The sequence below is a fragment of the Achroia grisella genome, unplaced genomic scaffold (genome assembly GCF_030625045.1).
Source record: "Achroia grisella isolate CSIRO2021 unplaced genomic scaffold, CSIRO_AGI_Agris_v1 utg719, whole genome shotgun sequence".
NCBI classification, from domain to species: Eukaryota; Metazoa; Arthropoda; class Insecta; order Lepidoptera; family Pyralidae; genus Achroia; species Achroia grisella.
In genome coordinates this window covers 645,208-670,887 of record NW_026713002.1, presented here as the reverse complement: position 1 = coordinate 670,887, position 25,680 = coordinate 645,208, and the positions used below count along the sequence as shown (strand labels likewise).

General features: G+C 36.3%; 2 protein-coding genes across 13 annotated transcripts in view; both read right to left on the bottom strand.

The window, feature by feature from the left end:
* Nucleotides 1-25,680, bottom strand: part of LOC131850278 (gastrula zinc finger protein XlCGF57.1-like) — a 71,261-nt gene that overhangs the window by 19,277 nt on the left and 26,304 nt on the right. Inside the window, exons 5-6 of one of the 12 annotated variants that reach the window (XM_059200480.1) lie at nt 11,635-12,721; nt 11,338-11,429 (exon numbers count right to left, since the gene is read on the bottom strand). The exons of 5 other annotated variants lie outside the window; for them this stretch is intronic. In XM_059200480.1, coding sequence (XP_059056463.1) covers nt 11,417-11,429; nt 11,635-12,721 — 1,100 coding nt within the window. In that variant the 3' untranslated portion in view covers nt 11,338-11,416. Of the gene's footprint in view, nt 1-10,004; nt 11,430-11,634; nt 12,722-12,844; nt 14,088-14,193; nt 15,311-16,224; nt 17,662-21,461; nt 22,963-24,393; nt 25,548-25,680 lie in introns of those variants that run through there. 6 more of the 12 variants (XM_059200474.1, XM_059200486.1, XM_059200484.1 and 3 more) reach the window with 6 other exon arrangements.
* On the bottom strand, nt 19,050-21,345 carry LOC131850283 (zinc finger protein Xfin-like). Its single transcript, XM_059200492.1, has 2 exons — nt 21,272-21,345; nt 19,050-20,572 (listed from the first exon to the last, which is right to left on the bottom strand). The coding sequence occupies exons 1-2, from the start codon at nt 21,288-21,290 to the stop codon at nt 19,068-19,070; spliced, it is 1,524 nt and encodes a 507-aa protein (XP_059056475.1). The 5' UTR covers nt 21,291-21,345; the 3' UTR covers nt 19,050-19,067.

Genomic DNA, 25,680 nt, shown 5'->3' with positions numbered 1-25,680 from the left:
TGTCAGTAATCATTGCTCAAGAAAACGAAAACGTATCGAGTTTTAATTTCTTTACAGCGCCATCTATTGACGGCCTATTGTATATCATGTACTGGTACCACCAGCACAACTGCAGCCATCATTTATACTTTTTCTCCTTATTTTGACAACAGACTGACTTTATAAATAAAATTGGATAACATTTTTTACAATTTTTGTCTGTCTGTCTGTATGTCTGTTTGTTGAGGCTAATCTCTGAAATGGCATGACCGATTTTGACGGGACTTTATTGGCAGGTAGCTGATGTAATAAGGAGTAACTTAGGCAACTTTTATTTTAGAAAAATAAAATTAAATTCTACGCGGACGAAGTCGCGGGATCAGCTAGTGTATAAATAAAATTGAATAACATTTTATACAATTTTTGTCTGTCTGTTTGTTCCGGCTAATCTCTGAAATGGTTTGACCGATTTTGACGGGACTTTGTTGGCAGGTAGCTGATGTAATAAGGAGTAACTTAGGCTACTTTTATTTTAGAAAAATAAAGTTAAATTCCACGCGGACAAAGTCGCGAGTACAGCTAGTATTAATATATAAATGTACAAATAAAAATATTTTTACAATAGACATTGAGTGCCGAAAGTTTTACACAATTACTTAGTAAAATAAAAACTACAAGTTTTAAAAGAATGTAATAAACTTACAACAATAAAAATTAATAGAAATATAAATAACCCTGGACAATTAACACAGCGCCATCTAGTCCCACGGTAAGCAGAGCTTGTGTTATGGGTACTTAACAACTGATATAAATACATAGAAATAAAAAACATAATAAAATAATAAAAATCTTTAATGACGAGCGTGCATGGCAATAGTTTTCATGTTCGGGATTTTCATTTAATGTTAGACATAGACACCTATATAAAAATACCTATACATTGTAAATAAACTGGCTTTTAAAAAAAAAGTAATTCAATTGAGTTTCTTGCCAGTTCTTCTCAATTGGATCTATATACCGAACTGGACGGTAGGGAAAAAAATTATAATGTAAAAACTTGACGTTCATAAGCGGCTAAAATGTCCTACATGAATAAATGATTTTTGAATTTGAATTTGAATATAATATATAGTAAATTGTTAGCAATGGTCTAACAACACTTATTGGTAAGTGAGATGAAAAATTGAAAACTAAACTCAACTAACTAAACTTGTTATTTACTTTCATACTTTAACCATTATGCAACAGTCTGTAATACTATTCCTTTCTTCATTGTCGGTTTAAAAAGTTCATTGGTTCAACTGTTAAAAGTTGGACGTACAAAAATATGTTTGTTTGTTTGTAATACTTTATTGTACAATAATATTATAAATAAAAGGACACAATTGACTTAGAAAAAAAAAACATGCGTACAATGGCGGACTTATCCCAGAAGAGGGATTTCTTCCAGTCAACCTTTGAGTTACTGAGAGGAATTGCGCAGTGGTGGAAATAGGTACAATAAATAATACGCGTCACAATGACATATATAACTAATAATATATACAGAAAATACACAAAAATATATATACATATACATACATACACATACATATACACATACACATATACATACATATACACATACACACACCAGAAAGGAAAAGAAAAATAATGAAAATAAGTGGAGCATTAAAAAAGCGCAGACTCAGAATGACTCCAGAGCTTATTAAGATGTCTCTTAAGAGAACTGATCGAAGGCGATAGTCTAATCTCTGTGGGGAGTGAATTCCATAGGCGTGCTGTTTGTACAGTAAAAGATTTAGTGTAGCGGTGGCTTATATGATAAGGAATTGTGAGTATAAGATCATGACAAGAACGTATATGCTCACCAGTACGGAATCGGAATCTCTCCTGCAGGTAAAAGGGCGAATGGGGGTTGAAGAGGATTTGGAATAAGAGGGTAAGGAAATGAATATTCCGACGAACACGGATAGGAAGCCAGTTGAGCTGCTCACGGTAGGCTGAGATATGATCAAACTTTCGTAGACCAAAGATAAACCTGATACATAGATTTTGCAGCCGCTCCAGCTTATCAAGCAATCAGGGATCTAGAAATGCACTGTCAGCATAATCCAGTACGGGAAGAAGTAGTGATCGAAAACAATTTGGTACCCAAGGGCAGGAAAAACTGCAGGCGTCTGAGAGAATGGAGAGATGAAAATAATCTGCGGCTTATGTCACTTATGTGAGGCCCCCAAGATAAAGTCTGATCCATGATTATTCCTAGATTCTTGACGGTGGGAGAGAAAGGAATATGATTGCCGTCAAAGACAATGTTAGGAATTTGGACAGATTGTAAGCTTGAGATGGAGTGGTGACTGCCGACAATGATAGCTTGAGACTTCGCTGCATTAATTAATAGACCGAATTTTTGAGACCTATCAGCGATGGTGCAGAGATCGTAATTTATATTGTTGATTGCACGATTATATTGTCAATAGGAGCAGCGGTGTATAACTGAAGGTCATCAGCGTATAAATGAAAAGAAGAGGAGAGAGAGGCCGTGATACCATTAATAAAAAGTGCAAAAAGAATAGGTGATAATATTGCACCCTGTGGGACCCCAGCCAGAACATTAGCCCAGTTGGAGCGGAAATCATCAACTTTCACCAACTGACGCCGGCCAAACAGGTAAGATCTAAACCAGGAGAGAGCAGGAGAGGAAAAGTTCAGGGAACAGAGGATAGCCAGCAACAGGTCAAAATCAACTGAGTTAAAGGCACTAGTGAAATCGAGTAATACAAGAACTGTCACATCTTTATTTTCAATATTGTGCCTTATGTCATCAGTGATCTTGACAAGTGCAGTAACCGTACTGTGTGCACTCCGGAACCCCGACTGGTAGCGACTCAATAAGCTACCTCTGTCAACAAAATCAGAGAGCCGCAGAAGCACAAAATGTTCTAGAATTTTGGAGAGGAATGGGAGGATAGATATAGGACGAAAGTCGGATATAGAGGATGGGTGAGATGTCTTCGGAAGAGGAATAACATGACTATTCTTCCACGAAGAAGGAAAGGTACCGGTGGATAAGGAGCAGTTCAAAATGTCTACAATAAGAGGAGCTAGTAAGTTCTTATTGGGATCAATCATATCAAATCCGATACCGTCACTGCCGAGAGCTTAGACTTGATTGAACTTAGGATTTTTAAAACTCATCGACATATATATGTGAAAGGACCTTCATCATGTGAATGAGGGGAGTTAGGAAGGGAGGCCAAAGTTTCTTGTTTGGTAACGGGATTTGGACGTACAGGGGGAGAAACAAAGGACTGGTTGATCTCATCAAGATTGGGAAAGTTAACATCCCAGGTTTGACGTTTCCCGATACCAATACTGCGCAAGTAGTTCCAGAGCCTACCAGGAGGGCACTTTTCAATATTTGAGTGGATATGCCTACGTCTAGCCTGCCGACATAATCTATTACACCTATTCCGTAAGGTAACGTAATACTGGCGATCACTTTCAGTACAACTACGACGTAACCTGATCTTGGCTCTATCCCGTTTACTCATGAGAGCTTTCAGTTCCGTTGTTAGCCATGGAGCCGGATTGTGTTTAAGGCGCACTTGCTGTACAGGAGCATGTTTATCGTAGGTGCTCAGAATCAGGTGTTCAAATGCAGCCACTTTAGAGTCGACATCTGCAGCAGAGAGGATGTGAAATCAGCAAGACGAAGATCACTCTGCAAGGCATCAAGATCCACGGCACTAAAATTCCGACGAAGGACGACCTTATTTCGGCGTTTAGGAGGACGGAGTTTAAAAGATGCATAAATAAGGTCGTGGTTCGAGAATGCAGCAGCACAGAATTGACCATGGGATTCAACTAGGTCTGGAGATGATGTAATAACAAGGTCAAGAAGGATGGCGGACCATTGTGTGGAAAATGAGTAGGGAGGAGGGGTAGGGAATTTAGATTAAGAGAGTGGAGTAGAGATAGAAGCATTTTAGAACGGCAGTCATTTTTGATTAGGCACGTGTTAAAGTCGCCCATAATAATAAGATGGTCGAAATGGGGTCTCAATTCAGAAATTACGTTTTCGAGGGAGTCAAAATAATTAACATGAAGGGATGGACTGTAATAAACACCCACCAGAAGTTTAGCGCGATTTAGACAGATTTTGATAAATAAATGTTCACCATTTTGAATAGGAGAAGATTGATTTACCACTTCGTAGGGAATATCACAGCGAAGATAAATAGCCACTCCACCGCCTCCAACCATTCTAGAAACCTCTCCCCGTTGTGTAACGCAGGTTCGATCGTTTCTTATTAGATTATAGCCCGGGAGGATATAGAGAGAGGAGGATAAAGATGGTTTAAGGAAAGATTCCGAGATCAGAACTGCGTGAACATGATTGGAAGTAAAAGTACTCAAAAGGTCTGAGTAATGCGCAGGCACGCTTTGAGCATTAATATGAACTACGTTAAAGTTTTTACCAAAAGAAGAGAATTTAAAATTAATATTACTTTCTAAGGAGGGCATATCCGGGATATCATCCTCTGCGCTGGAAAAACTGTCTGATGAGGAAGAGAGAGAGAAATATTCATTATCAGATTCGCAATTTAGTGTATGTGACATGATTACTAATACTTATATATATATATATATAAAATAGAATAAATTTATAATTATAAAAGTATTATAATATTTAAAAAAACTTGAATATTAAATTATTCAAAGAATGTAATAAATTCCGCATCAGTCCACTCGCCGGCAGCTGAATCAAGATAACAAGGTATAATAGCACAACTACATCAAGTACTTACGAAAATAAATATATTTAGAGTCATACGTATTCATAGGGATACAAATATTAAGCAATAAAATTTACGTGCTGATAAGTGACAATAAGATTAAAGAAAAAAAAAAAAAAAAAATGCAATGCTTCCAAGATCGTAAAATTAAGTATAGATTATTTTATGACTTTTGGATATCTGTCACTTGTCATTGAGGTAAAATAAATGTAAACAAGTAATGACAATAAAAAGACAAAGAAAATTAACACGATTACCCCCAAGTGTGATAATACTTCACAAGACAGTTTTATATGTTAACCTACAAGTAAGTTAAGTAGAAATAAAATTGTCTACAACGGGTACATAATATAAGCACGCAAAATAAAATAAAATAAAATAAGAAACAAAAAAAAATATGATAAGAAATAATGCCATCAACCGTTATTTACCACCTTGTATTGGTTTGGCCAGGGCACGGGACCTGGTTTGAGGTGGCTTGTTCCCAGCACGTGTAGATGAGCTGCTTGCAGGCTTGGCCTTCGCTCCATGGCCTCCAGTAATCGATTCCGTCTCGATAGAGTTTTAATGGAACTAAGTTCTTCCATTGTAGTTATCTTCCTAAGTGAGCCATCTGGGCACACCACCATGACTTTGCCATTACCAGTCCAGCAGCCCTTAACACCTAGAGTCTTACGTGCCTCCATAAACACAGCATGTCTTGTACTGGTCAAGAATTCTGATAATGTCAACCCACTGCCACGAAGATACTTTTTAGCGGACCAGACCTGTGAGCGATCAGAAATGCTATTGAAGCGCACCAGGATTGGTCGGGGTTTGTCCTGTAATTTCCTTCCCAGACGCATACAGCTACCAAATGTTGTAGATGTTGTGTTAAAAACTGAAGTTTGTGCTGACATAAACTTTGGAGGTATTCCGAATGTTCTCATCATCTGCCTCGGCTACACCATGAAGCAATAGAATATTAGATCTGGATCTCATTTCAGTGTTGTCAATCATCAATACAAGTTCCAACTGAGCCTTTAAACTAGACACGGTTTTCCAAATAAGACTTTTAAAAGTGTGAAACTCACTTGACAATGATGCAATATCAGTTGATGAGCTGCGGGCATTCAAATCATCTTCAAAAGATGCCAATTTTGTAGAAAACAGCTGAGTGAGGTCATCCATATTCTTGCGAAGTTGCAGTAGGTGATCCATAACGAATAGTGATTATAACTTGTAGAAAATAATAAAGTGAAAATAAGGGTGAAAGAAAAACAGCTGCCGATGTGGACTAATAAACTACTTCATGTGAGTTAATAAATAATTTAATTTTACTGTAGAAATTAATTTAAAACAAATAAAATAAGGAGGAGCTAAATTAAATGTGTGTTTACTTTCCTACCCACCAAATGACATCACCATATGTTATTATGTCAATTAAAAAAATCTTGAAATAAATTTGTTTTTTTTTTTGTTTTTCGGACTACTCTAATGCTGTTGGCCGTAGCTGGCCTTTACAGCTTCACCGGACGTTATGGGGCGAGTGCAGATGGCACTCCAAACCCGCGGAAGGACTTATGGAGCGGCTGAAGGCCATCTCCTGCCTGACGGATACGACTTTAGTCTGAGGGCACCACTAGGGGTTCGAACCTCGGCTCAGGCCGTCGTAATTTCGATCCCCGTTTGAATTGGACGAGGGATCGATCGGAGGGGAAAATTCGGCCGTTGTTCGCTAGAACAACGGCCGAATTTTATATAGATTATTTATATATATAGAGTTATACCATATCGCGTTTTAATTGACTACAGCGCCATCTATTGGCAGAGGCTAACATCGCAAAGTACCGTACATTTGCAATAGCATTCAATGAAATGAAAATATTTTTATGTAAACCAATGAGGTCTCCCCGCGTGAAATTTATAGCCTACAACATGTAGGCTATAAATTTCACGCGCATTTACAGATGTATAAGCTATATTACTCTAGAGTTTCATGAAAAACCGGTCAGTAATTTTTGCATGAAAGAGTAACAAACATCCATTCATACTCACAAACTTTCGCGTTTATAATATTAACTAGATCTGCCCGCGACTTTGTCTGCGTAAATTGTCGATATTTCCATATAACCTTTCATCTCCCTTTTCAACCCCTTACAACCCTTTTTTCGGATTAAAAAGTAGCCTATTCAGATTCCTCCTTTCTCAGATTCTAGACTATATGTGTACCAAATTTCATTTAAATCGGTTCAGTAGTTTTGGCGTGAAAGTGAGACAGACAGAGTTACTTTCGCATTTATAATGTAGAGAAATGTGAAATTCTAATGTATTTTTTTAATTATGCATAAAAGATACTTTAAATCAATAAATAAAACATTACACAGAGTACCATGTATCTGACACACACGCATATATACTCTTTTGTTTATTGTCAAAGTCTGTGCTCAAATTAATAATAGATTAATATTTTTAGCGGCTATGTTGGGGCCACTATTATAGTATTTATGTTTATTGTGTTCCTTGTATTGTAGCAGCAGCAGGAAAGGAGATGAAGTGATGAGTCCAGGTTGTGGCTATGTACATATTTATAATATAGAAGTATTTACCAGAGATGTTAGGGAGCTCCCGTAACCGTAACCAAAACTATCGGATATCTGATATAAAAAAATATTTGTAACCGTAACCGAATCCGAAATAAAAGTGTCGGATAATATCGGATAGGGGCGGAGCCTAATAGAGACACGTTATGTAACCATTTTATTAGCTATTTGTAATTTACTTTTGAAAGTCCTTAAAAATTAATATCCGTAACCGAAATTATCCGAAACTAACGGATGATTTTAAATAATTTCATATCCGCATCCGTATCCGTATCCGGTATAATAATCATTACTATATCCGAAACCTATCTATAGGTATATATATATTTTGTAAATTATTATTTTCGAGCAATAGTTCTAGAAAATACTCCTAGATGAATATATCGTCTGTGTTTACTTTTAATGCCCAATTTACACTCAGCCCGAGTGGGCAGGGAAGTGAGCAGCACGAGAGTGGAAACACTTCCCATGCCATTGGCGCTGCCACTCGCGCTGCCCGGCGTTCCCTCGATTGTCGGTTTTTCGTGCGCGAGTCAAAGGACTGGCGCGCGAGTGGCAGCGTGTTTTTACATTCAGCCCTCTCGCTCAGTTGTCGCCCGGCAATATTTCCGGCAGCGCGAGTGGCAGGGGAAGCGGCTGAATGTAAATTTAGCATAATACAAACTATTTCGCGAGTGTCGTTCGTCATATTCCGCAAGAGATTCCGTTTTCCTGCCATCTTTTTCTGCCTGCAGCCGGTGTACACAATGTTCTTTAACGATGCTCTGGATTAGATTGCAGGTCAGTGGATTTAAAACCTAAATTTTCAAAAGTTCACTTCGATCGAGATTTTATGGTAAGGGTTCGAGGGCTCCCTGAGCTTGAGGGCCCCGAGGCCACTGCCTCTATACTCTAAAATTAGGAACACGCAAGTTCCTTGCTTCTTTTTGTGATGAGTCTGCGTTCCGAATGAGTGGTAGAATAAAAAAAATGTGACTATTATAAAGTGCTTGTATTGAGTTTATTGAAATAAAGATTATTTCTATTTCAGTGCTACATCTCACCTACCGATACACCGATGCTTTATGGTTAACTGAAATGGTTAATACACAGTACCATTTTGTTTTGGGTGGAAGGGGGTTGTTTTAAATATGGACTGATGACCCAAGCGCTAGCAATATATGAGGTTGACGCACGTGGTTTCTGGAAACCATCATGTTAAATTTCTAGTCAATTTGTCGCAATGGGCAAAGTGACCTGACCACATGTTCATTTTATCAGTCTCAGGTGCCCCGTCGGCGGAAACTGTCAGCGCAGGCGGGTACGCAATTCGGTTATCACCCATTAACGAGGTACCAAGTACGATTCTGAGTACCTCTGGTGAAATAATGTAATGTATGGTTGCTTCCGGGGGAGGTCCAGCAGTGGACGTCTTCCGGGCTGCGATGATGATGATGGTTGCTTCCGCCGTCTATTCGATTAGATCTTTTAAATTACGCAACGAATTTTAATGCTTTTAGCAATAGATAGTTACTGAAGAAAAGTTGAAAGTTTATATGTATACTAGCTACTCGCCCCGACATCGCACGGGTGTACATGTATTATATATATAAACCTTCCTCTCGAATCACTCTATCTGTTAAAGAATCCACTTTAAATTCCGTTGCGTACTTTTAAAGATTTAGGCATACATAGGGACGGACAGACAGCGACAGTGACTTTGTTTTATACTATGTAAAGATTACATGTACACCCGTGCAAAGCCTGGGTGGATAGCTAGTTGAACATTACATAAAAAGCCGACTGTACCGTGGTTTTATGTCAGCTGTTAGCATAACAATGTAAAAAATTGTTTTTCCTCTCACTCCAAAATTTGTCAAATATTAGTTTACTAGCTGTAAACTAATATCTGAAAAAATTACCCGCGACTTCGTCCGCGTGAAATATCTAACCCAAAAAAGTTAAAGAAAAAAGTGTACTAACTTATATTTATTAACAGCTCAAAAAATAAGTTTCAAGCTTCTAAAATGACGATACCTCCATACAATCATTCATCTCCTCTTTCAACCCCTTCTTTTTTCACTTCAAAAAGTAGCCTATGTCCTTTCTCAGAATCTATACTATCTGTGTACCAAATTTCATTTATATCGATCAGTAGTTTTGGCGTGAAAGCGAGACAGACAGACAGACAGAGCTACTTTCGCATTTCTAATATTAGTAAGGATATCCTATTTTGAATAAATATAATTGTCAACTGGTTGTATTATGGTGGGACACTACTCAGCTGTAGGCGTTTAATTATATTAGTGATAATTTTCCATTTAATAATGTACCTACATACATATATTTCTGTTAACATTCCACACCATTTTTTTACGTCAACTTAGATTTAACTCCATCATAAATCTCGTCAGTCAACTCCCTATCAAGTCCTAATATTGAAATAAACTTGAAATTAAAAAAAAAATACTACGTAGGTGGCAAACAAGCATACGACCTATCTGATGGTAAACAGTTACCATAGTCTATGGACGCCTGAAACATCAGGTACACATTTGTATTCATGAATATAACTTGAATGGTTTTTAGTAGTATCAATATTACACAATTATTTGTATTATTCTATTTATTGTAAACTATATTTACATAATATTTACAACTGATTAAATGCATTTTATTATAAACTTTACATGTTTTTCTGTTGCAGTTTACGCTTGTTCTTCTCCTATACACATACTATAAGATTCAATAAAATCATACTTTAATTGTCTGTGGTTTGTATGTTAATACTTCTCTTCTCTTCTTTTAATGTCTTCTATATTTATCTACGGTTTTGTCTTTGCTAGATTGCCTATTCTATTTGTTACTTGTCCATTATTCTTATAAATAAAACTAGCGAAGTATTAATTGTTTTCTGTCAAATTCCACATACGTCATAGATACTAAAACATATCCACTTTCATATGCGTGGGATGGTGAACCCTCAAATGCTGTTTCAGACTACAATTCTGTATAAACGACTGCCCACAGACTGGACAAACAAACCTTCTATCATTATTATGAATCCTCATATGCTCTCTCAAAGTTTTCAACCTAGCGTAGGACTTTTTACAGACATCACATTGGTATATCCTTGCACCTCCGTGTTTTATCGAATGTTCTTGCAGTTCATAATTGGTGAAGAACTTCATACCGCATATTGGACACACGTGGTTTCGCTCCTGTAGATGCTGGAACCTAATATGAGCCGTACGACGACTGCATAAGTCAAAAACTCGAGGACACGAGGGGCATGGGAACACCGCAGTTTTCTCACCGTGCACCGAATTCAAATGTTTCAACCGATGTTTGTAGGATGCAAACTTCTCATCACAAATTGGACATTTGTACCTTTTGTTCGATCTGTGCACTTTTGCTACATGAGCGTATAAAGCCGCATACGATGGAAAGGTTTCTTCACAACGTTTACATGGAAAATCTCCTCTCTCGTGCGTCCGAGAGTGGTTCACCATTCGCTGTGACGTAGCAAATCTTTTGCCACATGTTTCGCAAATGAAATGTTCGTAATGATCGTTCATATGTTTGTGGAGACTTAGAAACATCTCGTAACGTTTCCCACAAATTTGACAGCAATGTTCGTCTTTGCTCAGCTTGTAAGGAAGAACGCACTCTCCGTGAGTAACATCAATCAGCTTGCCGTGTTCAATAGTCAAGTGAAGCTTCAACATAGCATAATCCATAATGTTAGCACCGCACAACCTGCAGGAAGTCGTCGCGAAGTCCATTTTTAGAGGTTCGTATTTTCGCGGCTTCAAAAACTGATGAATTTCCGAATGCTGCCTTCTATTATGTTCCCGGAGTTTCTCTGGCTCTAAAAATGAACTTTTGCAAAAGAAACACAGATAAGTCCCCTTCCTGTATTTGAATGGGTAAGCTGTGCATGATTCCATGATAACAGATATGTTATTTCTGAACGCCGTCCTTCTCGCGTTACCCATATCGCGCGCTCTTGCTATACTTGCTGCTGTATTATTCTCAGTGTCAGACTCCACTTCAGTCTTAATCTCTATTTCTTCAGATTTCCTTCCTAAAAATAGAAAAACAGCCGATATAGGATCTTCAACTTCTGTTTCTTACACAGCTTATACAAGCATGATTTTCTACAGCTACATAAGCATAAAGTTAAGAGTTTGTGTTCAAAAGGTTGAAATAAAGATTTTTAAATGAAGCAAACATAATACTGAGGAAATATTTAATTGCCAACAATTCTAGTCTATAATTGGCATATTTACTTTTTTTTCTTTAAAGGTTCCGCGTTCGGGTGATGGGTTCTCATGTGGCTTTGGAGACTACATTTTTGCACGTATGCGTTATTGCAAAACTGACAAACAAATCGTTTGTCATTATTATGTATACGCATGTGTTCTCTTAATGTTTTGAGTCTCGCGTATGCTTTTTTACATATTTCACATTGGTACTTTCTTTCACCTGTGTGTTTTATCATATGATTTTTTAATTGGGCTCCAGTAACAAATTTATAAGGGCAGAGAGTACATACGAACTGCTTATGTCTTATATGGACCTGCTTTATGTGTTTAGTTCTTTGGTTGCACATAGCAAATACTGCTGAGCATAGATGACAAGCGTATTCAATTTTTTTATCATGAGACTGTTTGAGGTGCTTATTTCTATCAGCGTATCTTTTGAATGAATCGTTACAGTATGGGCATCGATACCTATACTCTGGACCGTGTGTTAGAGCTAAATGATTATTTCTGTGAACTCGGGTTCCAAATACTTGATCACATTTTGTACATTTATATTGTTCGCCGTTCTGTTCGTCGTGGATAACGAGATGGGCCTTAAGTCTATGTGCAGCTGAGAATACCTTACCGCACTGGAAACATATATTATTAGGATAATGTTTATTTATATGGCTGTTTAGTTTAGTGAATAATTCAAATCTCTCATCACAATGTATGCATAAATACTCCTTTCCTCCTAATAAATACGGCATTAAACCTAACCCTGTCTCTTTATGCATTGGTTTATTATGAACTATAATCAAATGATCTTTAAGTACATCTAAATCTTTAATACTCTGTGAACAAAGTTCGCATTTAAGTCCACTAATATCAACTTTTATGTTATCTATAGTGCGCGCGAAACGCATTGCCTCTACTTTATTCGGATGTTCTGATACGTGATCCTTGAGCCCTTTAAAATCACCGAAAGTGAGACAGCAGTAGGCGCACGTAAACGCGCCTCTTTTCCACCTGAACGGTGTAACATTCGAACATTCTATAATTAAAGCCGCATTGTCTCTCTGATCGTTATACTTGCGCTTCGGTTTCCATTTTACTTTGAAGTCGATGGATCCTAAAAACAAAAGAAAATCTAATTTGAAAAGCAGCTTGAATAAATGTTGTAGCAATAATTTTAAATGGTACATTCTGGATATCCAATTTTGATCTGTACAGAGCAATAAAATCAATGCATTTCTTCAATAATTTTTATTTATCGATTACACAAACATTGAGATTAACCAATAAAAGTGATTACAGTGATTGCATCCGCATACGATGTATACAACTATGATTATATATTGAAACATATTACAATTTAATTTTCGGGTCTAATTGTCTTCCTTTCTCTCTTGTCGCCTCGCTGAACATGAGAATTTCTTAACGAAATGGTGGCATATATTCCTTGGGTAAAAATCGCATTGATACTCTTTTATCTGACATTGGACCCTTTTCAAATGTTTTAGTCTAGCATAATTTAGTTATGAGATTATCCAATAAAGGTATTACAGTGAATATATGGTATACGAATACTATGTCTACAATTTTGATTATACGTTGAAACATATTTGATTATACAATTTAATTTTCAGCTCTAATAGTCTTCCTATCTCTCCTGTGGCCACGCTGAACATGAGAATTTCTTAAAGAAATGGTCGCAAATATTGCTGGACAAGAATCGCATGGATACTCTTTTCTCTGACCATGGACCCTTTCCAAATGTTTGAGTCTAGAATAATAGGACTCGAAATGTAGTTCACAGACGGGACACCTGTATCTGTCCTTGTATCTATGGGCAAGAGTTCGGTGTCTGTTCAATGCGGCGCGACTAGTAAAAACCAATTCGCATTGAGAACATGCATATTCTCCGGTATCATGGGATCTCCTATGAGCGAACAACTTGTGCTTCCCAGAGAATCCTTTCCCACAAATATGGCATACGAAACTCTGGTAATGTACGTTCATATGTGTAAATAGATTCATTAAATTTTCTAATTCAGCATTGCAATTTACACATTTATATTCCTTTCTTGTCAATATGAACGGTACAAGCTCATCACCGTATTTAGGATTTAGAGTCTTAGCGTGCTCCTTCACAAGATGTTCCTTCAAGTGGTCCATTGTGTCCATTCCTTTATCGCATATATTACACTTCAGATCTGTTATATCAATACGGAGTGGGAATGAATTGCGAACTTCTGCAGTGGTTTCAAAAATACTTAGTTTATCATGCTTCATTGTATGAACTCTTAATTCACTGCAGTTCGCACAAAACAATGGACAGTATGCACACATAAATTTGCCGAATTTATTTCGAAATGGCACCGCATTTGAGTGTTGTAGAATTAGAGCTGCGTTGGCTTTATCCTCTGCAACGCTCCGCTTACGTTTCCAATTAACTGTCGCAATCACCAAATCCATTGTGGGATCCACTTCTGGTCCTATAAAAGAAAAGAAACTAGTTTGAAATAGCCAAACTGTTCTTTAATTTATATCAGCTCAAATCTACTCACAAGCTACTACATATATTATATGATAAATATATCGAGAGTATCCAAAACAAAAACATATAGTGGTCATTTTTAAATTTAATAAAAAGATCGGATTATAAAAACTGCACATAAAGTAAAGATTAAATTCTTCTACTATTGCTATAGTCTTCTCATATGTGTCGCACTGTGTCGCTGTAATTTCGACTTCGTTACAAAAGAGGAGTTACATTGAGAACATTTATATCTCCTGTCTACATTAGTATGCGTCATACGAAAGTGAGCGGCACGTTTCGATGCAGTCTCGTACGTTTTCCCGCAAGCTGGGCAATCATAATCAATTTTCTGCTGACCGTGTTCGTCTACTAAATGTTTAGCTCTACTATAATAATTTGTGAACATTTCAGGGCATCGCGGACACGTATATCTTACTCCTTTCCTATGCACTTTCATTCTATGGCACATCCTAGCAACGCGGGTACCGAATATTTCCTTACAATCCGCGCATGGAAACGAGCCTATTTCATGCGATTGAACGTGTCTTCTAAAGCGAGATTTAGACACAAATGCTTTGCCGCATTCTTCGCAAATGTAGTTTTGGTAATGGGAGTTCATGTGTTCATTGACTTTTGAGAAAGTGTCGAAATGTTCGAAACATATCTGGCAATAGAAGCTGTTCATTTGCAATTTAAATGGAAGCACGCCATCACTGTATTCAAGGAATAGATTCTTTTTATGAATCGAAACTAGATGATCTTTTAAGGAATCAATATTTTCTATATAACAGTTACATATCCTGCACAGAAGATTGCCAATATCAATTTTGACCATATTATTTTCGGTGAGTTTCGTAAAGATTTTCTTTGTGGGTTGTTCGCCAATGTGATTTTTAAGGACATGTTCGCGTAAAGGATCTATGTCTGCGAATCTATGATCGCAATAGGAACAGTAAAAGGTCCCGTGGAACCACCGAAAAGCCCACGCTGTGGAACATTCTAGCAACGTGATAGCATTCCTGCGCATCATAGTTTTAGCTATTCTTTTATCAGATTCCTCAGGTAGTTCGTTGTTGGCACGTCGACGTCTTCTCAACTGACGCTCACTAACGTTTTCTTTTAACTTCCTACCACGTCTACCGCGAATTATATCTGACTCCTCTTCCGCAAAAGCGGAACCTAAAAAGAAAATAAAACTAAATTACAAAATAAAACAAAACTATAGCTCAAGTATAATAATAATAACGTTCTTTTGCAACAACTGTTTCTTATATTAAACTGATGACGTACCCCGACACCGCACTCATGTAAATATTAAAAAGTCGCTAATTATTTTGAAAATAAAAAACCGTTCATGTTACTCATTGATAATGTAGCTACAAGTAGTATGTAAGATCAATATTAAAATAATTTAAATATTTATGTATGTTGCTTTTGACTTTTTTTATGTTTTAGGTGGTATTGTAACTTGTAAATAGTTATTTTTTACACCAGTTATTACCCATTCATTACTATCTATGCCACTGTGTTGGGTTGACTGGGAGAGATCTCTTCTAGAGATAAATTCTTACACTGGTGGCCCGTCAATAAATATTATTAGCGAAAGCGAGTTAGAACACGTTCTATTATAATCCATTTAGTCACGGACTATATATAGCGTTTTTGGTTCATGGGACGAATTACAATTAAAATATCAAATGTAACATTTTACTATATTACATTTGCTAAAGAAATTACTATTTAATAAATAAAAATATCAAATGTATTAAAATAAATTTTATTCCGAAAATAATACTGACATGTTTATAAATTTAATTCTTTCAAATGCTTATACTTAACAAATTCAAAGATAAACATCCATAAAGCTGACTATACATTAGTATGTATAGTCAGCTTTATGGATGCTATAGTTAGCAACGCTTACTTTTATTAGACAGTCTGATATTCAAGTTGCCTTTTAATTTTAATCATATACGGAGATCAATAAAGCTTTCAATTTATATTTGTTAAACTACATTAAGTAAAGTCACAGAGATATCAGTACGACGGCTTTATGGTATCGTTTAATAATAATAATAATATGCTGCTGCTCATGTATTTTTTATATACTCTGTATATGAACAGCATTATGAATCACTTTATCATGTGACACCTGTGGTACTACTATTATTGAGGGCTAATGTGACATGCCCCCCACAAGTTGTAATGACATTGCCATATAAGTTTTTTTTTAAACTCTACCATAGATTATTAAATAATTTGACAGCTGAAGTAGGTGATATAGATATAGCCACGCACACAACACCGAAATTTATAAGTAAAGCGTTGTATGTATTTAGATATTTTCATAAAATTCATTATTTTTAATTCTTCAAAATTTATTTTCACCTATCATAAACGCTAGCTATGTCCTTGCCGTAAATGTGCCAATAACTGAGGCTTCTGTTTAAACACGGTCGCACACCATTTACAACAATACTCCTCGTGAACTTTTAAATGGGACAACAAAGCTTTGTTTCTTGGAAATGATTTCCCGCACACGTTGCAATGAAAATTCCTTTCGCCCGTGTGTCTGACCATGTGTCTTTTAAGTTCATAGCTCGTTTTGAATTGCCATTCACAGCACGGGCAACTATAATCTCTTTGCGGTGGAAAATGGACGGAACGTACGTGGACTGCTCGCTTTCCGCTCGTTTTAAATGACAATTCGCAATGCGCGCAATCGTACGACACCACTTTCTCCCGATGCGCCTCATTGAGATGCGTCATTCTATCGTAGTAGCCTTCGAACCGCATATTGCAATGTGGGCATCCGTACCGAGGACCTTTCGCGTGTGCATGCGCCTTATGAGAATCTCTAGCTGCGCGCATAGTGAAAATCCTATCGCATTCATTACAAGGAAACTTTCCGCTTATGTGCACTTCAGAATGTTTTCTCAAACGTGGCGCCGTCATGTATCCTTTACCGCAAGTTGCGCATATATAATGCTGGTAATGCACGTTCATATGCTCGTAGAGTTTCAGGAAATTATTGAACTTCTCCTTACAAACCACGCACTTCCAAGATTCCTTGTCTAAACAAAACGGTAGAACACCATCAGGATGCTTGGCGTCAAAATAGAAATCATGTTGAACTATATGATTGCGCATCTGATTCACGTCTGTAAATGGTACAGCGCATAATCGACAAACCGCTTCTGTTATATCGACATTTATAAGTGGCATTTCTTTGAATTTGCTGTAAATATCTTTGACGCTGTGCTGGGAGGAACACGTTCTAACATGTTCCCTTAATAAGTCGCATTCAGTGAAGTAGGCCTCACAATAGGAACATTTAAACTTGTTCCTTTTCCATCTAAACGGGCATACTGCCCAACATTCTAGTATCGAGGCAGCATTCTTCTTTATAATAATACGCGCTTCGGCTCTCGCACTTCTCTGGTACCGGCGTTTTTCCTCAACTTTTTGTTTCATTAAATTTCCTGTTGCTCCTACATCTATTATGGTTTCATTGACTTGTCCTTGGAATCCTAAAAATAGAAAATTTTTGGTCAGATTTCGTGTTTCTGGCCTTTGACCATTGTATATTTCCTAATGATATTGTAGCAATATTCTCCATGAGTTCCAGCTTATAAAAATTCACGTCTGAACAGTTTTTAGATTATTTAAGTCTTCTTTTTTTAAATTAAATATAGGTAAAATTTATTCTTAAATAAAACATGCATTACTGCAAAGCATTTGGTTGGCAAGATAAAATTCATAATAATCTAATTTTGCTTATTTGGTGCAACAAGCATATTACGGTTGATACATGTACCATGTTACCTATTATATATTTAATATCTGAGGGTAAAATAAACACAAAATCATTATCACATATTTTATATATATATATTATCTTTTCACAATAAATAAATTTTATCTATAACTTATCACAAACCTACCATCTAACAATTCTAAAATTATAATACGTTCAAATTAAGACGAAATATATTTATATATACAACTATATAATTTACAAGGTATATTTAAAATTAATACGATTGTCAATGTAATTTATATGCCGAAATTAAAAATATATTTTTTTTTTAAGTCACTCATATACAAAGTTGGGTTTACTTATAAAGTATAATTACACATTTTGAAATAATTTCAAAATCTAAATAAAAATAAGTATACCATTAAATGCCGCTTTCAAAGCTCTCAGATTTGCAAGCTTACATGCTGATTATGTTACTTCTATCAATCCTTAGTTACGAATTATTGCAATTAAAAATTTGGTAATTATGCGTACATAATGTTAAACTTGCAGATATAACTTGCAACTGCAACTATGCATAATCACAAATTTAACAATTTAAATCTAGACAACACAATAAGAAAATAATGATTGTGCTACATCAATTTCAACTTTCTGGTTGTATTGCAATAAACTCGCATATAACATAATTAAGAAGTGTTAAGTAGGTTTCATTTGCCGGTGGTCTGGCGGTTCAGCACATCATCTTTTTTATTGTAGCACTATGACCTACATAGATCTATTGTGCTCGCCCTTTTTCAGAGTTCACTACCTAGACCCGGCAGGGACAAGAATTAAAAGATATTCTTAGGAGCGATGATTTTTATCTCCTCAAGATAGAGTGTAAACTTTCCAAAGGAGATAATACGTTTATGCATGAGTGGGCTACAACCACATAGGATGTGTAGTGGCGTTTCCACATCAGTTTGACAAAATCTGCAGATTTTTGTTATGCACAGGCCTAAGTTTTACCAACTGCCTAACTTGCGATAGTCACGTCTCTTGGATAAATCTGATTTGCTATCTGCATACAATCAGTCAGAAGCATAATTTGACACAGTTTTTTAGTGTCTGCTACAGTCGAACTCATGTACTTTTACATCAAGGACCTACAAATCAATATACAAATTTAAACTATCACACATGGAAATGTTTTTTGGTAATATGTTTTTCCAACGACACTTTAGAAGCGAACGCTCTTGAACAGCTAACACAAGGGTAACTGTATTCAGACTCCTTCTTCGTACGATGAGCCTTTACATTGTGATGATACTTCTGAGATCTAGTTTTAAAAGTCATATGACAAGTGGTGCATTCGTACATCTCTGCGCCTGGTTTATAATTGTGGAACTCCATTAGATGACGCTTTCGGAGCTCCCACGTTGCAAACCTAGGTTTCTCTTTGCAGTAAACACACATGTAAGGCAACTTAGTATGCTGAGTTTTTATATGTATATTCCTTTCGTCAAACGTTGAAAATGTAGCCACACAACGGCTGCAATGATATTTGTTATCATGCGGAATCTTTGTATGCGCTATTAACGCTGACTCCGTAATGAATCCTTCACCGCACGTGTCGCAAACGTAATTCTGGAAATGTTCCGCTGTGTGTTTCTTTAATGATATAAAATCAGAGAATTGAATTTTACATATGGCACATTTCCAACATGAACCATCGTTCAACTTAAATGGCAACACACCAGGCTCGACGTCAGCGTTGATTGGTTGCTTGTGATCATTCTTCAAATGAGACATAAGATCATCTAAATTCTCTATTGACATAAAGCAAAGTTTACACTGAAGATCTGTTATGTCAATTTTAAGAAACTCTTTTCTCAGTTTCCTGCTAAACACTAGTTGAATGTCAAAATTTGCGTGCCGCGCTGCCATATGAGTTCTGAGCCCATTAGGATCATTCGACTGTACCCTACAAAAGACACAGTTGAAATTTTGCCCCCATGTCCTAAATGGAGAAGCTGTGGAACACTGCAGAATAATTTCAGTATTGCTGCGATGTTTCAGAGCTTTCCCAAATCGAGGCTTATAAGAGGATTTGTAGCACCTAAAGTTTCTTTCGTGTTGTCGCAATCCGTGTTCGGACAAGAACGTTGCACCACACTTGTCACAAGTAAATATCTTTACATGACTACGTAAATGTCCGTTTATTTGTGAGAATTCTGCAAATGTTTTATCACAGTCTAGACACATCCACAATCCTGTAGGTCCCTGTCGATACGGTAACACACCGAAAGGTACATTGAAATTTACTGAAACCCCGTGATCTTTAGATAAATGGCTCATAAGTATATCTACATTTTGAATGCCTTGTGAACAAATATTACATTTTAACTCAGTTATATCTATTTTTAAATCATCGACTACTTTGTAAAATGCACTATTGTGGTCGGCATTGGAATGATCTGTCTGAATGTGATTTCTTAGAGCTGCCATAGGTTCAAATTCGTCATGACAATAGGAACACACAATTCTATTAAATCGAGTTTTAAACGGAAACGCTGTAGAATGTTTTAGAACGAGAACAGCGTTTTGCCGCTGCGGATTCTGGTTTACTGATCTTTCAAACAGCCGCTTTTTTGGCTTATTTTCTTTCTTTTTAATTCCGTCAATTTTTCTTCTCGGCCCTAAAAAAAGAAAAGAACTTCATCATTATTATATTCTAAATACATTCTTTGTTTATATGGCTGCATTAAAGTATATTAATTAGAAGCTTTCCATGCTATAGTCTTTTCTACAAGCATCAGTGTTTCCTCATTATATTACAATTCTTCTTTATGTACAACACATAATTATAATAATCGACTTTTCCATTATATTAAAATGTTTCTTTAATTAATGTACGATTCCACAAACAGTTTAAACACCTAATCTTTCAGACTAGTAATATAGCAGGTTTATATTTTATTTATTCAGTCCGTAAGTTATCCCCTTACAATTCTCATCTGAGCCAGTGTCTCTTACGAGATTCTTAACTTCAGTTGGCGAACTTTTATTGCCGTTTACAATGCATGCAGTTCATCATATCTTCATCAGATTATTGTTATCTTTTATTAGTTCAATCGCATGTATTTTGATAATTTAGTTATAACTACGAAGTTTACTAATAAGACTGTCGGTTATTTTTTATTAACGCTATCTTCATCGAGTAATTCAAAACCATGTACTTTTTACAAATGTATATATAGTAATAAAATAAAACAACTATTAGATATCATGTTAAGTAGTAAAGCTAAATTTATGTTAAATTTAAATAAAGCAACAGTTTCGTGTAGAACTGCGGATGTAATATGAACTAAATCTAGCAAGTAACTCTAAGCCAATACCTGCAATCCATAACTGCATAATAAAGTCTTTATGTAAGCATTTTTGTCTATTTATTTTGTGTGTTCTGCTACAATGACTTCGGCACAAAGGTTATTCAGAAATTGTTCAATCATTTGATAATTCAAAGAGAAATGTACTATTCCCCTAATATGAAATAAAAGGATCACAACATGGTATTATTACTTAACGCCTCACATCATATCAAAATGTTTCTTTGCTATATGTTTGTCCAGGAAAAGTTTAGTCGTGAACGCTTTAGGACAACTTGGACATGGATAATTGAGTTCCATATCTTTTTTCATCCTATGAGTTCTAGCCATATGATTATATTTCCCAGAACGAGTCTTAAACACCTTCTGACAACTCGAACATTCGTATTTATCGGCGCCAGTTTTGTAATTGTGAACTTCCATAAGATGTTTCTTACGCAATTCCCAATTAGCGAATCGCGGTTTCTCCTTACAATATACGCACATATAGGGCATATTAGTATGTTGGGTCTTAACATGTATGTTTCTTTCGTCCAGAGATGAAAACGTGGCCACACACCGACTACAACTATATTTATTTTCATGTGGTATTTTAGTATGTGCAATCATTGCGGATTCTGTAATAAAACCTTCCCCGCAAGTATCGCAGACATAATTCTGAAAGTGTTCATACGTATGCTTGTTCAGTGATACAAAATCTTTGAATTCATTTGGACACATGGTACACTTCCATATTGAGCCATCATTTAATCTAAATGGTAATACACCTAATTGAGCATCCGAATTTATAGGTTGTTGGTGATCGTTCTTTAAATGATAGGTCAGAGACTCGAAATTATCGATCGACATAAAACACAGTTTGCACTGCAAGTCTGTTATATCAATTTTGAGGAATTCTTTTCCTAATTTCTTATAGAACGCGGCTTGAACATCATAGTTAACATGTCTAGTGGCCATATGAGATCTTAAACCGTTTGGATCACTCGATTGAACCCTACAGAAAACACAATTGAAATTATTCTTCCAAGTTCTGAATGGGCACGCAGTGGAGCATTGTAGAATTATTTCAGCGTTTGTGCGCGGTTTTAGTACCTTACCATTTCGCGGTTTATATGCAGTTCGAAAACATTTCACTTGGCGACAATGATCGCGTAATGCGTAATCAGACATAAAAGTCGTACCGCATTTATCGCAACTAAAATTCATAAAATGATTTCCTATGTGCCGTTTAAATTGAATGAACTCATCATAACATTTATGGCAGTATACGCACAACCAACGGTTATCATGATCTTGTTTGTATGGTAATACACCAAAGCGAGCATTAAATTTAACTGGCTTCCTATGTTCTCTGGATAAATGAGTCATTAACGTATCTACATCGACAATATCTTGAGAGCAAAGTTTACATTTCAAATTCGTTATGTCAACTTTAACAAGATTGTCTTTGGTTCTATAGAATACATTTTTAAAATCCGAATTGATATGTTCGGATTTCATGTGATAACGTAAATCCATGAGAGTGTCGTACTCGTCGTGGCAATACGCACAGAGTATCTGACTAAATCTAGTCTTAAAAGGGTAGGCGGAGGAACATGTTAGTATGAGCTCGACATTGCGCCGCTGTGGCGTCTGGTACACAAGAACAATTTTCTTTTTTGTTTCATTGTGACTACGTCCGTGAATTGCCAATGTGGACCCTAAAAACAAAAAAGAAAACGGTCAGTGTCACCGAATCGCGTAACAGGAAGCGACAACTAAATTTAATAAAGGCATAAATCATGCAGGCTTTATTAAGTGATTAAGTTAAACATCTTAACACGCTAAATTAATATCTGGATGACAAGACTCCATATGAGATATTAAGCTAACTTTTTCAATAAATTGTTTATTGCAAGATATGCACACTAATCTTTTAGATTCACTGTGAATCCACATATGTCGTTTCTGAATCTTCTTACTAGAATATGATTTAAAGCATATAGAACATTCAAAGGGTTTTCCATTAGTATGATGAGTCCTATGGTCATTTAAACGTCAAACTACAATACATGAACATGTATAACTTTCATTATGAATCAGTCTATAGTGGGTATAAAACATTTTTCTAGAATTATAGACTTCTCCACAGTCCGGACAAAAATAAGTCTACTGTGGCAAATTATGGACTTCGACTGAATGTCTTTGCTTGAACTCCCAACAGGTGAACCGTTCGCCACAAATGACACAACAATACGTCCAATACGATTTCGAAACTTTTTGGTGTTTCTTTCTTTCCTCTAGCGATTCGAATTGTTTCCAACATTTACGACACTGATGCTTCCCTGAATGCGCACATTTCATGTGGAACTTAAAAGCCTCTTTTGTAACGTAACATCGTCCACATATCTCACAAGTTATTTTCTGAAAATGAGTAATCATGAAGGATGCACACTTTTGATCGCATAACACGCAAACCCAGTTGTCTATCGCAATCTTGTACGGATGCATGGCAATTTCATAATTCAAATTTAGTTATTTGCGTTCATGTCTCTCGCGTATATGTTTGGCAATTTCGTTTAAATTCTCAAAAGGATCTTCGCACAATTGGCATTTAAGATTCGTGCAATCCACCTTAAGATAGTCTCTTGTATTCATGTGCGCAAACGCAGTGGCTACACTAAATTTCTGGTGATTTTCGTCCATGTGGTTTCTATAGACTGTGGAGTCTTGATATTTATCGCAACAGTATACGCACTGCATCCACTTGCCGCGTAATCTAAACAGATATACCGTCGAATATTGCAAGATAACTTCGGCATTCCTTTTCATCATCTGTGCCTCTGATTCTAGAAAAAAAAATATTCCATTATGACTGTAGAGTCCAATTTGGTCCCATTTTGGGAGACTTCACAAATAATGCTTTAGTACATGAAAATTTCTATTAGTGTTACAATAGAAGGTTCGTATAGTCCGAGGATATGCCTATAACAAAAAATATGATTTGTTTAACGTCACAACAAGAATTCAATTTCAAAATGTATAAAATACTTACAAAGAACGGGGTTTATTTTAATTAAAAACAATTTACCGTCATTCTGTTTATTGCTACATAAATACAACATAACATGTATTCAACTACAATTGTAAGTATTTTCTCCAGAAAAGAAATACAACCCTCAATGGTCACAGTAGTAAAATTGAACAAGGAAATAACAGCTTAAACAAAACCACATAATTTTAACGATCCTTTTAAATCAATATCTAGTTATATCTGGATGGTGAGACTTCATATGACACTTCAAACTAACTTTCTGAGCAAATTGTTTACTACAAATTGCGCATATGAATCTTTTTATATCACTATGAATCCACATGTGTTGTTTCAGTCCTTTCTCTCTAGAAAAAGATTTAGTGCACACTGTACACTTGAAGGGTTTTTCACCAGTATGACAAATTCTATGATCTTCCAAGGCATTTTTGCAAATAAACTTTAAACCACAATACGAACACATGTAACTTTCATCTGTATGTGTCAATTTATAGTGGGCGTAAAATAATTTTCTAGAATCGTAAACTTCCCCACAGTCAGGACAATTGTAAGTCTGCTTCGGCAAGTTATGGATTTCCACTGAATGCTTTTGCTTCAACTCCCATGAGTTAAATCTCTCGCCGCATGTGGTGCAACAAAAAGTCCAACACGGCTTCGAATTTCTTTGGTGTTCCCTTTTTTCCTCTGTCGATTCAAATTCCCTCCAGCACCGCCGACACTGATACTTCCCTGAATGCGAGCATTTTATGTGGTATTTAAGAGCTTCGTTGGTGAGGTAACACCGTCCACATACATCACAAGTAAATTTGAGGAAATGAGAAGTCGTGTGTCTACATAATTTCGTTAACGCTGCAAATTTCTTATCACATAACAAACAGATCCAATTATCTTTAGAAATTTTGTACGGTTGCATGCCTAATTCGTAATTTAAATTTAGTTTCTTGCATTCATGTCTTTCGTATATATGTTTAGCGACATCTTCCAGAGTTTCGAACGGTTGTCTGCACATACGGCATTTGAGATTCGTGCAATCAACTTTCAGGTAGTCTTTCCGTTTGCCGAAATGCGCGAAGGCAGTGGAAACTGTAAACTTTTGATGGTGTTCGTCCATATGATTTCTATAGACCGTTGGATCTTCGTATCTATCGCAACAGTATACGCACTGCATCCACTTGCCGCGCAGTCTAAAAGGATATACCGTCGAATATTGCAAGATAACTTCGGCATTCCTTTTCGCCATCTGTCCATCTGGTTCTAGAAAAAAAAATATTCCATTGTGACTGGTGGCTCCGTTTAATGTACCATTTCGGAAACATAAATTAGCTGTGCTGTTTTGTCGCAGCTTCCAATATTGATTGACATGTGACCGACTGTGACAGTGGCGGAA